This window comes from Pomacea canaliculata, linkage group LG2 (assembly GCF_003073045.1).
Source record: "Pomacea canaliculata isolate SZHN2017 linkage group LG2, ASM307304v1, whole genome shotgun sequence".
NCBI classification, from domain to species: domain Eukaryota; kingdom Metazoa; phylum Mollusca; class Gastropoda; order Architaenioglossa; family Ampullariidae; genus Pomacea; species Pomacea canaliculata.
Window position 1 is genome coordinate 14,644,800 of NC_037591.1, and position 14,096 is coordinate 14,658,895.

The 14,096-nt window shown below is 38.0% G+C and overlaps 1 protein-coding gene across 8 annotated transcripts in view; it reads right to left on the bottom strand.

Moving 5' to 3' along the window:
- LOC112554507 overlaps positions 1-13,052 on the bottom strand; it is a 244,302-nt gene extending 231,250 nt beyond the window's left edge. For 7 of the 8 annotated variants that reach the window (XM_025222328.1, XM_025222337.1, XM_025222301.1 and 4 more), the window contains exons 1-3: positions 3,286-3,441; positions 1,464-1,617; positions 771-940 (exon numbers count right to left, since the gene is read on the bottom strand). In XM_025222328.1, the coding sequence (XP_025078113.1) occupies positions 771-940; positions 1,464-1,617; positions 3,286-3,376 (415 nt within the window). In that variant the 5' untranslated portion in view covers positions 3,377-3,441. Of the gene's footprint in view, positions 1-770; positions 941-1,463; positions 1,618-3,285; positions 3,442-12,666 lie in introns of those variants that run through there. The other variant, XM_025222320.1, reaches the window with a different exon arrangement.
- Between the last annotated feature and the right edge of the window lie 1,044 nt (positions 13,053-14,096).

Sequence of the window (14,096 nt, forward strand, 5' to 3'; positions counted from 1 at the left end):
GTGATTGTGATGTAGCTTTGTGAAACTTATTTCACTTTTCAACACAGTGTTCATTTTTATTGCTGCATTTAAAACATGAAGGAAAGTATTGCTTCTCTCAAATTGTGCTGCCTGTTTATAAGATGCAAAATAAATAGCAAATAAAGTCTGAGAACTACACTACACACGTGCTTTTCTTTGAGCATTGCTCGTAATAACAGTCCACAGAATGTTACTCCTTTTTTCACCCCTCTCGCTTTTCCGTTTATTGCCATTTACCTCCTCGTCATTTCTCAGCCGAATCAAAACTCTCTCAAACCTTGCTACCTAATTCCTCGTTGAATTCTCTGTATTTGTCTTTTATTATTTGTCAGTACTGTGGTTTATCCTTCCGTCCTTCGATGTCTAGTTCTTGTCTCAAGCGCTGAGCCCTTCCTTACGAGCGTGAATATGCTCTATACCAATCATTCTTTTTTTTCGGCCCACAGCGTCAAAAGTCGGTCATAGCGTAGTCAGACACTAATGACTAGATAAAATTAAGTGTAAAAACGCCACTTTCAAAAATACAGTTAAGACCCTCTTCGGTTTGCATCCTTCTTGCCTGCAAACATCACAGAAAGATATCAAACTCATAAGGTTACGTTTGTGTACAGATACACCTAATTAACATACGACTTCAGCTCACCCAGGTGCAATCTTGATGCTATTAGTCTTACTTAATGTTGATTTATGCACCCTGATCGATTGCTCAACATTATTTTTATTTATGCTATCTCCGCATAAATACAAACTTGTGTTGCAGCTGATTCCCAGGGCGTCTTGTGGGTCACAGGTTGTAGTTTCTGCTCCAAACATGCAGCTGGACAAGTTGAAGTCGCTATAACCGCAGTATACACTTCCTCTGTATGTTTCTCCAGGTGCTGGTCCATAGGAATTTCCGTAGTACATCTGAGCTCCATCTCTGCACAGAACGCACGAAAGTAGACCCAAGCATACAAATCAGTATACTGTGTGTATATATATATATATGAAGTCAAAAATATATAGACGCACAAGCACAAAATTACATACAGGCATGCATGTAAAAATTCCTGGAAGCTTTGTTCTGTTAGAATTTCCACTATGACATACAAATTCTAAGCTTCATTACTTCTTACGTATAAAAGTAAAATGTTACCTAACAAGAGCAGTTCCATAAGTATTTCGATATAAGGTTACATATGTCAACTAAATTCTGATAAGGATATTGCTAATATTTGGAAAATAGCCACAACAAGAAGTAAAAAGCAATTCCAAAAGTTATTTCCTGAATAAAATATTAATAATTAACTGTTATAATATATATATATTTAGAGCCTAGCTGATGTTACACTTCGTCTGTAAATTACATTAAACTATTTCACTGCAGCAGTTTGAAAATAATTTTTCACCACCATTTGAAATCAACATTTTTATTTTCTTTCAAAAAAGTTAGACATTCTCACCGGGAGAAGCCCAGCTGTTCGCATATTGCCTCCGCTACGTATCCTGAGATCAATGGACGACAAAGACTGACCCAGACTCCATTCTTCAAAATTTCCACTCGTCCTTCATTAGCCCCTTCACCATCGCGGAGTCTGACAGGAGTTTCTTCTGCGTCTGTCAAGAAGAAATATTTAATAAGAGACTGACACTGCTTATGACTACCTGCAGCATTTTATTCTTTAATTTTCCCGAATAACGTTTTCTTTACATAACTGCTAAAATAATTAATAATTATGCACTATTAGCACAGGGTTGTATTTTGTGACTACAAGGACATTGATACAATAAATTTTATCACAATATGTTGCGTGTCATAACCTGCTCTGTCATGGTCTGTAGCTTAAAGCGGCTGAATGGGGTGAAGGATTAGTGGGCAGAGGTAGTGTTGCGTACCGTATCCTTACTAGCTTTGTTACTTAGACAGAAAATAATGATTTTGGAGTTGAAATAATGAACTCGACGAAATTAGGGTTTGGGAGACGGAGAAGATTGGTCTGCTTGGGGTAAGACGCTCAAGATTTTTGTTGTCCATCTAGCTGGTAGAAGTGTGGGTCAAACCTAGTAAAACCTAGACTGCATGCTGTTGTCGCCTCAGAAATGTTTTGTTCCTTTCGTTTGAAGTAGGCGTAGAGCATGATCCCTCAGATTTTGAGGGAGATTGGCTTTGCTTTGCTGTTTTCGTGTTTTGCTGCAAAGTTTCTTAGTGCCATTGTCTGAGAGAAAGAAATATTCCCCTCGTTACACAGTTAGCTATACTAAACATTAAGTCACTGTTTCCGCAGTATGTATGAGAAGCTGGTAGAAAGCCGAATCTGTAGCCGTTGATACCTGTTCTGTGAAACTCAGAACGAGGACACAAGCGTTTGGCTAATAATTACATTCAACAGTTTGACTGATGCTTTTGTTGATTCCCTTCTGCTCTATATTTTAAGGTAGTAATTTGTTAAAAATGTTTCTTAATTTCAGTGGGGTTTTAGGGACGTGGCTGGAAACTGTGACAAGTTAAAATAAATGTAAAGTGATTAATGAATTGCAGTCAAAGAGAACAAGAGTAGAAAGTCCGTTTCACGGCAGTCAGCAGCAGACGGGTAGGATTTGTATTAGGGTTACTAAGCATTCTTGATGAACATGGTAGACTGAACAGATTAAAGGTTAAGCCGCAACCACATTCGTGCATAGAGCAATTCAGTTGCCCAAGTCAGTACAAAAATAATATCACAAACCAAATGCTAACGGGTAAAGCAGCAGTGATTATTTAGCTATTTACCGTGTCTTGGACACATACGTGAAAGGTTACAGAGGCATTTATTTACTACTGGGAGGACAAAAGATCTTCAGTCAGTTACCTAGGCATAAGACGCCAGCCAAATCCATTAAAATAATTAATAGCGGGTAAAGATTAATAAAAGGTTGCGAAATATATCACAGCTGTATAATTTATAATTATTTTTGCTATCAGAATTTATAGTATAAAAAGTGAAAAGGCTTTTGCTTCAAACCTTCATGGTAGGAGTTGTCGAATTGATAACAATACTTTCTACGAAGAACAAGTTACACCATTACGGACTCTAACAGCGTTATTTTTTTTAACTCTGATAGGTCAATAAAGTTTTCTGTTGATATAGTCTTAGTTTGAACAGATTTTGATAAAAAATACACGTGAAAGGTTTCTTTGTATTTTCGTTGTCACTTAGTGAACAAACCTATATTGTATAAAATGAGTCTTCTGTAAACATTTTAAAATACATGTAAATGTGATCTAAAAGATTTGACTTTACTCACCAGCAGTGTGACAAACATACCCCACCAAGCAGAGCCCAGTGAAAACAAAGGCACTAAATAATTTGTTCTTTTGTTTCACCATTTGAGTCATTGACAATGAAGCCTGTATTAACAAAAGATCACTATTTAAAGATGTCCTGTAGCTTTTGTCCTCGATACCCAGTCTGAGATCAGGGTCTTATGCGAAAGAAGAGGAATATATACTTTTGGACTAGTGACTCGGAGCAGATAAGCATCATTTTCACAATTTCATTGGTCAACGAAACATCCCTTCATTGCATGTGATAAGCCTTATCGCTCGTCACACACCCCCTGCTACTAATAATCTTTCTGAACTCGTCAAACACAGGAAATGTCGGAGAGTACATAAGTTGTTTTTAACATTGTGCCCTTAAGTATTCAATTTACTTCAGAATTTGATAAATTGCGAGTTTATTTGTTACTAAAAAATTCTCTTTGTACTGATTATTGACCGTTATTATAATTAACAAGATTACCATATCTCATGTTATAATTTGTTTTATGCTCACCCATTAGGCTTTCGAACTCTTTAATTAGTTGCTTCAATGTTTGCCTTCTTACCAACTGACATTTTTGTAAAACTGAATTTCTTTGAATTTAGTGTGAACTGATGTGGCCTTAATGTTGTGTTTATTGTTTGCTTGAATAAATTCGATTTGTTTGCAAAGAATATAATACATTATTACATGAAGTGTCCCCCTTTGTCAGTTTTTTTGGTATGGGTGTGCATGGGAGTAAGTCCTAACACTTGCACTAATTATTATTTCTTTTTTTTAAATAGTGTTTAATGAGTAAATATTGAAAACCAGTTTTCATGCACTAATATCAAATGCTTTTATGCTAAACTTAGAAAGAAACCTGTCAGTTGACATAAGAGATAACGTTAATGACCTTCAACTGAGTAACTTCCTTGTTCGTTAAATATTGAGACTAGAGCGATAACATCTGAAAGCTGTCCCATCTTCTGTATCTGTGAGATTGTATTATGGAGATAATTCTCTCATGCAGACATGCGAAGGACCAGGCGTACTAGGCATGCTATGACAGTTTAACTCAATCAAACCCTTCTTAAACAAATTAATCCTAAGAATGAGTTAAATGCTTCAAAGCATATAAGAGGGGGTAAACTGAGTAATGAGAACATACATGATGAGAACAACAACAAATTTCTTATTTCTTATTAGGCTATATTAAAAGAAATATGGTAAGATTAATTTGTCATTATATCTGTCCTGTTTATTTGAAAAATCTTGGTTTGCTTCTGTTGAAGTAAATCAATCGTAATCCCCGCCATATTTACCATTCATGTGAGAATACTGTCGTAAAGAAAAACTTTATAAGATACCGGTTGGTAAAACGATTTTTGTAACAGTTAAACACTAATTACCACTACGACAAAGATTTGTTCGTGGATTCCCATCTTTATCCATGTGCCATCTAATCATAGCGCAGACTGGTTTGCTGTAATAAAACTTCAGTTGCCTTATGAACACGGAAGAAACCCATTCCCTAGTTTTCAATAGATCCTTTCTTCTAGTACCTTTAGCCATAAACTGTTGTTATTTCCAGCAAAGAAACACCAAAACAATTAGTTAGGCATTTAGGAGATTTCAGCGTCCTTACCTACCACCCTTAATGTTAACATTTATTTACCTCCTTCCTGCCGCTTAATCAACCAGGAAGTGTCCTTTTGTCAGCCACAACTGACAGCTGGTGACGTCATAGATGCTTTATTCGGTATCAGGAACAACAGTCCGGTCAAGATTTAGAACATTTTATTCTTTTATACATTGATTTCTCCTTCCTTGTACTTTTCTTTAATTTTCGTAGTCTTTATTTTTCTGTCACCCTTTCTTTAATCTGTCATACAATAGCGTCACGTATTGCATGCATCTAAGCAGAACTCACGGAAGTAAACACATTTATACATAAATATATGTAGGCTGGCAGACATAAAGGCAGGCTCTATAGAAACAAACCTACAGGAAACATGAATCTTTGTACAGAAAATGTTAACCCTGGGAATTATTCAAAGCTATACTACAAGATGTCAACATAATGTCATGTGTAAAGTAACAAACAAGTGATGCTAAGACCATGAACATTTCGTTAAACAGTTGATCAGACCGGGCAAAGATGTGTGTGAAACCAACAGAAAACCAATAGTTTGGGACAAACATTCTGGACCTTTGGAACGTAGGTCAAGCTAATGTCATCGCTTATTTTTCAGTAAATTTGCCATTACAATAGGACTTTGGGACATTCTGAGGTTTGACACTTGGATACTTTGCGTGGTTTAAGAATGGCTTTTAGAGGAGTGAATTCACGTAAAGGACAGAACAATCAGACGTATTTTTGTTACATCTGTGCACATGTGTGTTCTGTCACATCTCTTAAGCGAGACGATGCCTTCTCTCGACAACGCCTGTCCTCTTACTGATTACAATCAAGATAAAAGGTTTATAATGGTAATGCAGTTATCTTCACTTTCACAACAAGACAGCCAATGGTGTGTCATTTAACTGTCGCTTTAAACAGATTAATTAATAGACAAGGAAGTCAAATAGCGATTTGGCTGTGTCAGCCTGTGATTACCTAGGTGAGTCAAAGCTATACCGGGTCAAGATAGGGTAGCTGATAAACAGGGAAACGAAACTTTAACATTATGTGAATCATGTGACATTAAACATTAGGTGATATGCCTTAAAGAAGTGTATGTTGGAAATCCTCATTATGGAAACATAGGAGGGAAAGAGAGAGAGAACTTGAACTCGAACATTATATTTACAAGGCCATTTCAGCCATTGCCACTTTTACAAGGTGAGAATAAAAAAGCTATTTTCTCACTCTTCCAATCACCTATTCATTCATAACCATCTCTTTCCTATTATACATACATATGATCTGTATACACTGTATAGCAGTTCTCTCACACACCCACTCATCCATTCACCTATCCATTTATACTCATCTCATCCTTATCCTACATACATACGTCCATATAGTTTGTACGCACACGCAATGACCAACACCTAAAACCGATATGTTGAATCAAAATCCCATTTCACATACATTAGGTCTGATTATCTCTCTTCTTATCTAAAATCATTTGTAAATAAACCATGCTAGTTGTCTTGTTCTTCCTGCATTAACATATGACAGTACTTGAGCAAGATATAGTTCATTATTGTGTGGTTTGACATGTTTTAGATACTCTGGGGGAAAATCTACATATCTGGTACAATCGATCGAAAAGAACATAATAATAATAATAATAATAATAATAATAATAATAATAATAATAATAATAATAATAATAATAATAATAGAACAATAGCAAGTCCGGATGCTCCGGATTTAATTAATGCTATGGAGAGAGTAAACGAGCGAGCATTCCATATAGTGGCAGAGAGGAAATAAATGAAGAATGCGATTTTCCGTGACATGTGGTTACTGATGATTTCAAAACCACAAGAAACCATTGAAAAAGACTTTATGTTAAATTCTGGAAAGCACTGCATTAATTTAAGAAAGCTGAATACTTTTTTGACGGCTGTGATAACATAAGTGGAGAATGCTGTTTATGCTGTAGGTAGCCTGCTGACTGCTCTTGTAGGTCTACATGTCAAAGTGTAAGTCCCTAATGCTCTGCACGATCTGTAAACTAGGCCAATATTATACTCTTGGTTACCAAGGTAACTCCCCTTCTGACAGTGAGGAGCTGGGGGTTTATTTGATCTCAGCTTTCTGGAGCTGACTGTTAGAAAAAACAGAGAAGATGGCTTTTGGTATAGAACGTGATTGAAAAGATAACAATATCAAGGAACAGTGGGTATAGAGGGCGGTCAGCTTTAAGTAGTTTGGCACAGTTATGGCTGGAAGGTTCTCCTCCAGTGATCGCATAAACCAGGCGTACAAAAATTCACCTTATGAATAAACTCTCTAGTTTCAACTCCAGTACTGGAGTGCTTTAGGCCTTATACAGGTTACTTGTAGAAAGTATTCTGATTTAAACCATTACCGCCTGATACAGCCTGCTCCCGTCAAAGACAAGGCAAGGCTAGCAAGAACCATCGAGAGAAAGCACGTGAAATAACTGGCATAAACAACTACTACCATCTGACTTGACTGTTCACACTCTCACAAATGTAGAATAACCAACAGCGAGAGACAAAGGATTTGCTTTTATGGGTGAAAACGTTGAGGTGTGAACTAAAGATTTTTAATAATTTTTTTTTTGTCTCTGTCAAACCTAAATTTCCCTTTTTTCAACCTATCGTTTATTTTGCTTTACTTTATGTTATCTCTTTTTATTTTTTATCTGATGCTTGCTTATCAATGTTCCCACCTGTCGAGTTGAGGTTATTTCCATTCATTATACCGTATTTATCTTACTTTAATGGCGTTCACGTCCTTTTAGTCATAAAGTCTTGTTACTGCTGTTTGCACTCACAAAGATCCCACAAAAATAGAACCCTTCACAAAGAATATCTTTTTAGCATAAATTAAAAAAGTATATAATTAATTAACAATCTTACATGCTCAACAATCTCATTCACTCATAACGGTGCCTTGTTTCAGTCGTAACAGCAGGATGACAAAAGTTTCATTAGGGTTGGTTGGTTGCTTGCTTTATTTAGTAGGAAAGTGCTTCTACCTCGCGGCGATTTCGCAATATAGGGGGAGATGGAGGGGGAGGAAGCCCCCGACGCCAAGCCCTGTGGAAGGTGTCACGTACAGAGAGTGTCCCAAGACGAGATCTGAACCCTGAGCCGCTGACTGCAGTAGTGACAAGCAAGTGTTTTAACCACTAATTAGGGACATCAGAAGTGCACTGTCATCCATACCCCTATATATCTATGCGTGGGAGGGTGAGGGAAAGGGATAGCTTGAACACCTGTTCACTCCTGTTACAGGATGTTATCAGTCAGCGATAATTTGAAATATAAATGAATTTTACATTATTTTCTCCCGGGTAGATCCTGAGATCGACAGACCCGCAACAGTTTAGCGGGTATAGAGGCAATGATCATTTATTTCCAGTGTCTCGGATATTGCAAGCTAGAGTCAGGCATTTATTTACTGCTGGGTGGACAAAAGAAAATCTTCAGGCAGTTGCCTAGGCACAAGAAGCCAACCGAATCCATCATTTCATTATTGCAGGGTAAACATTTATAAACAAAAGGTTGAGACACATATCATAGTTTTAATATTTTTGATTGAATGGCTCATCAGCATCTATAGTATAAAGAATGAAAATGCTTTTGCTACAAAAAAACTTAATAGTAGTTTATGCTTCGGTTGAGGTTGTCGAAGAGATAACAACCCTTTCTACGAAGAACAACTTACACCATTACGTAATCTAACAGTGTATTTATATCTGTGATAGACATAAAATTCTCTGTTTGTGAAGTGGTAGTTTGAACAGATTTTTAATAATAACACACGAAAAAGTCTTCTTTGCATTTCCCTTTTCCCCTAGTGAACATGCTTTTATTACACAAAAATGAATTTTCTGTGAACATTTTCAAATACGTGTAAGTGTGATTACAAAGATTTGACTTTACTCACCAGCAGTGTGAGAACAAGCCCCACCAAAAGGAGCCCAGTGAAAAATGAGGCATTAAGTAATTTAATTTTTTGTTTCACCATTTGAGTCATTGACAGTGAATTCTGTCTTAACAAAGGATCACTGTTAAAGGATGTCCTACAGGTATTCTTTGTCCTCAATACCCAGTCTGAGATAAGGGTCTTATGCAAAAGAAGAAAAATAAATGCTTTTTGGACTAGTGACTCGGAGCAGATAAGCAACATTCTTACACTGTGATAAACTTTATCGCTCGTCACATACCCACTCGTAATAATCTGCTGAATAAGCCCAGCACAAAAATGTGTGAAGTGGGCATAGTTTTGTATCTAACATGTTTCATTCTGTATGCTATTTAATTAAGAACTTGTTAAGATTTTGAGTTTTTATTGCACATTTGTTGTTTAAAATCATTTCTTCGAGTATTGACATCTTTTCCTTTATTATTATAATTACTAAGATTGCCAGAGCTGGCGTTATAATTAGTTTCACGTCAAACCTAATGCTTTCTAATTCTCTTTATGCTGCTTCCACGTTTGACATTTTACCAACTTGAATTTTTTCTAAGTTAATTTGTTTTAACTAAGTGTCCACTGTTGTGGCGGGAATCTAGTGTTTATTGTTTTCCGTAATAATCTGATTGGCTTGCAAAGAGCATAATGCATCATTACACTAAATCTCCACTTCGCCTGTTATCTGGTATGAGTATACATGGGCTTAAGACCTAACTTTTCTCTTTACTTTTTACTTTTCCTTAAAGTTTTCAATAAATAAATATTGTAACCAGTTTACATGCACTGACATCAAATACCTGTATGCTAGACCGAAAAGAAAGCTTGCCAGCCAACGGAACAAAAAACAATGACCTTAAAACTGAGTAACGTCCTCGTTCGTTAAAGATTGTGCACTTGAACGATAACAGCTAGAAGCTGCTGTCAGCTGACGGAATAGTTAATGACCTTTAAACTCAGTAACTTCCTTGTTCGCTCAAGATTGTGTAATACAGCGATAACAGCTAGAAGCTGCTCAATCTCCTGCATCTGAGAGACTGTATCACGTGAACTTGTGAAGGACCTGATACACCAGAAATGTTATGAAAGTTCAACTTACGCGAAGCCCCAATAACAAAAGAAAAGAAAACAAAAGAAATCAAATCAAATCAAATCAAATCAAAACAAAACAAAACAAACCAAACAAGTTCACCCTTAGAATGAGCTATAGTATTTTAATGCATATAAGAGAGGGGGTAAAACAGAACAGAACAAAACAAACCAAACAAGTTGACCCTAAGAATGAGCTATAATGTTTTGATGCATATAACAGAAGGGGGTAAACTAAGTAATGAGAACACTCTGCAATATGCTGAGAACAGCAACTAAGTTCTTTGTTTCATATCACTAATATATGGTAAGATTAAAAATGTGTTAAAAGAGGAATAGTTTTCTCTTGGTCAACACGGAGATTAACACTGAAGCTTTCTGGTTGGTTTGCCGTCCTCATTTGTTACAACAATGTGTCTCCCTCTTGCAGTGATTTTGCACTACGGAAAACTAGAAAGATGAAAATCCGAAAGCACAAAGAGGAAACACAAGAGCTTGTAGTCATGTCTATCAGCAATTTATCAATAGGCAAAACTGCCCTGACGTGGGAAGAAAAATACATCTTTAAAGTATGATTAAGGTACAACGACCTTTTTCTTATCTTGACCCTGTAGTCTGAAATAGTCAACTATTTAGAGGCGATATTTATTAGTTCAGAATCAAGATACTGCAATGCAGACCACTTCAAAATTTCATTCAAAACCAATGAATTACAAATATTTTACACACAAAAAAAAAAAACAAAAACCGAGGACAACACGGTTTTGTGTCTGTCACGTTTAATCATATGAGATGTGGTCTGGTCTGGTCACTCGTCTGACTAGTCAGAGGTGTGTAGTGACTGTGTATTATCTGAAGTACTTCTCTATATATATAACAACTCATACCCCTTGCACAGCTTAAGTGCTCACGTACCGCTATAACATTTCTATGTGCTTTTAGGCGACCGTGACCCTTAGGGTTTTGGGTAGTGAATGTGTATAAGTTAACGTTTATTAATATTTGTCTTTTATTCAGTAATTATATTTTTGTGTTTAGACAGCCTAAAGGCAATTGCTTGTGCTATCTCTAAAGAATGCGAGAGTGACTTTTTATGCGGTGTAGGACGCCATTAGTTCCTAACACATACACTAACTGAAAAACGCACCTGGTTTACTATCGTTTGGGGACTTTGAAAGAATATTAAATGGTATGTCTTGGAGATTTATTGAACCCCTCTTATATATATACCCATACTCCTTTCGCACAGTGCAATAACGCATTTATGACTTCCGACATCAACTGATGTACGTTGACGACGCCATGAAGACGACTAGAATCAATTCATTTAGCAAAATGATCGCACCGACCACTGCAAATGTGTTTTCCAAATCCACCTATAGCTGCACACTGACTTCTTACCAATAAAACGGCGACCAACAGCACCAGCTCATATTGCACATTACACTCGAACTTGAGCAACGAAAATAACTAGCTTGAGGTCATATCTATCAATGACATGCAGGCAAAAACAACGGCAACCAGAATTAGCGCATGGCGACAATGACGATTGCCGTGTAGTGCAACAGCGGTTACAAATCAAGGTCACATCGCATAGTACCCACACCGACAAACACACCGACGGCAACTAACATTAGCTTAGAAAGCAAAGCAACCACACTAAAAAATAAAGCGAACGCCGCAAGGTGTCCGCGCCGACCAAAGCAAAATAAGCTTTTAGCACCATCTCTTGTTGGACTGGCTCTTTGTATAAAGTCAAATGACTACGTTGACCAACGCACGGGTGACTGTAGCACTTGAATTTTTACCAGTGATCGCACTAACTAAAGTAATAGCAGCTTCTAGAACCTTCTCATCTCACATAGAGATGTTTCCCACCGTCGCACTATATAGTAACTGTTGCACACTGGAATTACGGACCTGAGTAAGGACAGCATCCAGCTTAGAGTCATGTCTAACAATGACCATGCCGGCCATCGCAAAACGGCAATTAGCACCAGCTAATGGAGAACAGCAACGATTTCATGTAATGCAACATCTGTTATAAATAACAGCTTATGTCAAACAGAGCCCACACAGACAAACACGCCAACGGAAACAGAGAGAGCACAGTGACCACACTGACCAATGAAGATAAAGTCATTAGCTTTAAAAAGAAACAGTGACCATGCTGACAAAGTAACGTCCACTAACAGCATCGGCATGGCCAGCATCTTTGGAGACAAAAGCTACCCGCATCAACCAATCATTGTAACGCAACAACGGTCACTAGACTGTTTTCTATTGCACAATAACAACAAATCACAAAGGTCGATGTCAAGGACGCCGGCTCTCACACGAGCAACACACACACGTACGTCGTGTTCTTTCAACACACATTACAACGACTGCCTGAGGCTGTCTACATCTTGTTATTAAGTTGCTCAGGATTTTACGACATAGAATACAGACAAATCTATTTATACGACAATGTCTCAATTCACAGTTCTTTAGAGATGGTCAAAACCATCTATGACCAGTAAACATCTAGTAATGCGAATAGCCTCTACTTTTAATTATATAGGTATATCAATCTCTCAGTTCATAACTTAAAGCAATTTCCAATGTTCTAGTCCGCGGTATATCAGATCTCAGTACCTCTTCAACATATCAGGGGTGTGTAACCATACTCACAGTGCGTAGGGTTGTCACCCTTGGCATCTCCACTCCGAATACGAACAACACAAATCACACTGGTAATGTACTAGAGGCGGATTTTCCTTTCCCGAGAGGGTAGAAAATTCCGTGTAGCTCAGCGACAGATGACACTCCAAGGCCGTACACAATGGACGTGTCGGGGAGGGGGTTCACAGCAATTACAAGATGACAACACGAAGCCAACAGTACACCGAGCCCACACACTGCTGTGTGTTTCACCGAAGGCGATCGAGGAATCGTCTAGATCTAATCCTCTTTCAGAAGTACTCCAACACAGTTTGTCTGTACACGAAAAAAACCTTGGCTAGGCAAGGAATCACTTCTTAAGAGCTGGCATCTACGCTTCTCCTCTTAACGTACACACAACGTCCTTCCATTGTTATGGCCGTCAATGCCGTCTGCTTCTTCTAAATGTTTCGCTAGAGTGATCTCCCTTTTCCCGCTGACATTCTCATTCTCCAATGCGTGTTATTTACCCTTGCAGTTCACAAACAGCGAAGTCGATGCAAGCACTACATTATATTACGAAGTGACCTCGCAGCTCGACAAAACTATTGTGACTGGTCGCAACATTGCATGGACCACATTAACCAGACCAGAAAACCGCGGCTACAAGTACCACAGCTTGAGTGTAAAAGTGACAAACGCCGACATCTCAACGACGGCCATACTCATCTGGTTTAGAAAGAGCTGCGGTGGCCATCACCGCTTGAGAAGAGAAATCGTTAGATAAATCAGCTACTTCGGTTGACCAACACGACGACTGTGACTAGTTTTGGTTCCAGTCACAAAGTGACCACGAAGACACCATACCCTCCCACTACCGCACGAGACTTCCAGAACCACATCATGTACGTTGATGTAGTTACGGCGACCACAAGCACCAATACAAATTCGACAGTTGGCTCTAGAAAATTATGCACATTGGCATCGCGGACCTGAGCGTTGCAATATGCAGCTTGAAGGTATATCTAACAATCACCGTGACAGGTTTAGCAACAACCGTAACTAGCACCAGCGTATGACACAGTAACTACCCCATGCAATGCAACAGAAAGAAAGGTTGACGGAACATTCCTCATTCTGAAGATTTTGTTCAATGGAGCGGCTTATTTACTGACCACTGACGTGTAAACAACTTTATATTAAGTAGTGATGTAGATCCTAGTGCACTTGTCCTAATGTTTGCAGTCTGAACGTTACTGAATGAAATGTAGATATTGACAGTCGAATTGTAAGCATATTATTATATACTGAGAATAATTTAGGATTACAATTACAAGGGGCCTGGAGAGGTTGTCTGTCCCGGGGCCCGTGCTGGCTCTCGGCGACCCTGGTAGCGTCATACAGCACATCACGACGTGCGTAAATGAATGACTGAAAACAAGGGACAAAACTGCTAGTAT